The 328-nt window shown below is 61.3% G+C and overlaps 1 protein-coding gene across 1 annotated transcript in view; it reads right to left on the bottom strand.

The window, feature by feature from the left end:
• The window catches only part of EMH_0004850 (uncharacterized protein), a gene marked incomplete at both ends in the record, with an annotated part of 7,618 nt that overhangs the window by 6,680 nt on the left and 610 nt on the right, over positions 1 to 328 (bottom strand). Inside the window, one exon of the mRNA XM_013496946.1 lies at positions 3 to 267. Within this exon, the coding sequence (XP_013352400.1) occupies positions 3 to 267 (265 nt within the window). The remainder of the gene's footprint in view (positions 1 to 2; positions 268 to 328) is intronic.

Below are 328 nucleotides of genomic sequence, written 5' to 3'. Positions count from 1 at the left end.
ACTCGCTGCTGTTGCAGCCCAGTCAAACTCCGCTTGCTGCTGCTGCTGCTGCTGCTGCTGCTGCTGCTGCTGCTGCGATCCCATCAACTGCTGCTGAAGCGCGTCCTCACTAGGGCCGCAGGAAACAGAATGCTGCTGCTGCTGCAGCAAAGCCCCGTCATGCAGCAGCACCATCTGCTGCTGCTGCTGCTGCTGCTGCTGCTGCTGCTGCTGCTTCTCCCTTGGCAGCAGCACCTCCAGCAGCCTGTGGAAGGGGGGCACTTCCTTCTGAAAGCAGAGGCCAAAGTCGCCGTGCTGCTGCTGCTGCTGCTGCTGCTGTTTTTGTTGG

Source organism: Eimeria mitis, genomic scaffold (assembly GCF_000499745.2).
Source record: "Eimeria mitis Houghton genomic scaffold, Emh_scaff239, whole genome shotgun sequence".
Classification (NCBI taxonomy): domain Eukaryota; phylum Apicomplexa; class Conoidasida; order Eucoccidiorida; family Eimeriidae; genus Eimeria; species Eimeria mitis.
Note: the sequence above shows the minus strand (reverse complement) of the source record. Positions and strands in the feature narration are given on the sequence as shown.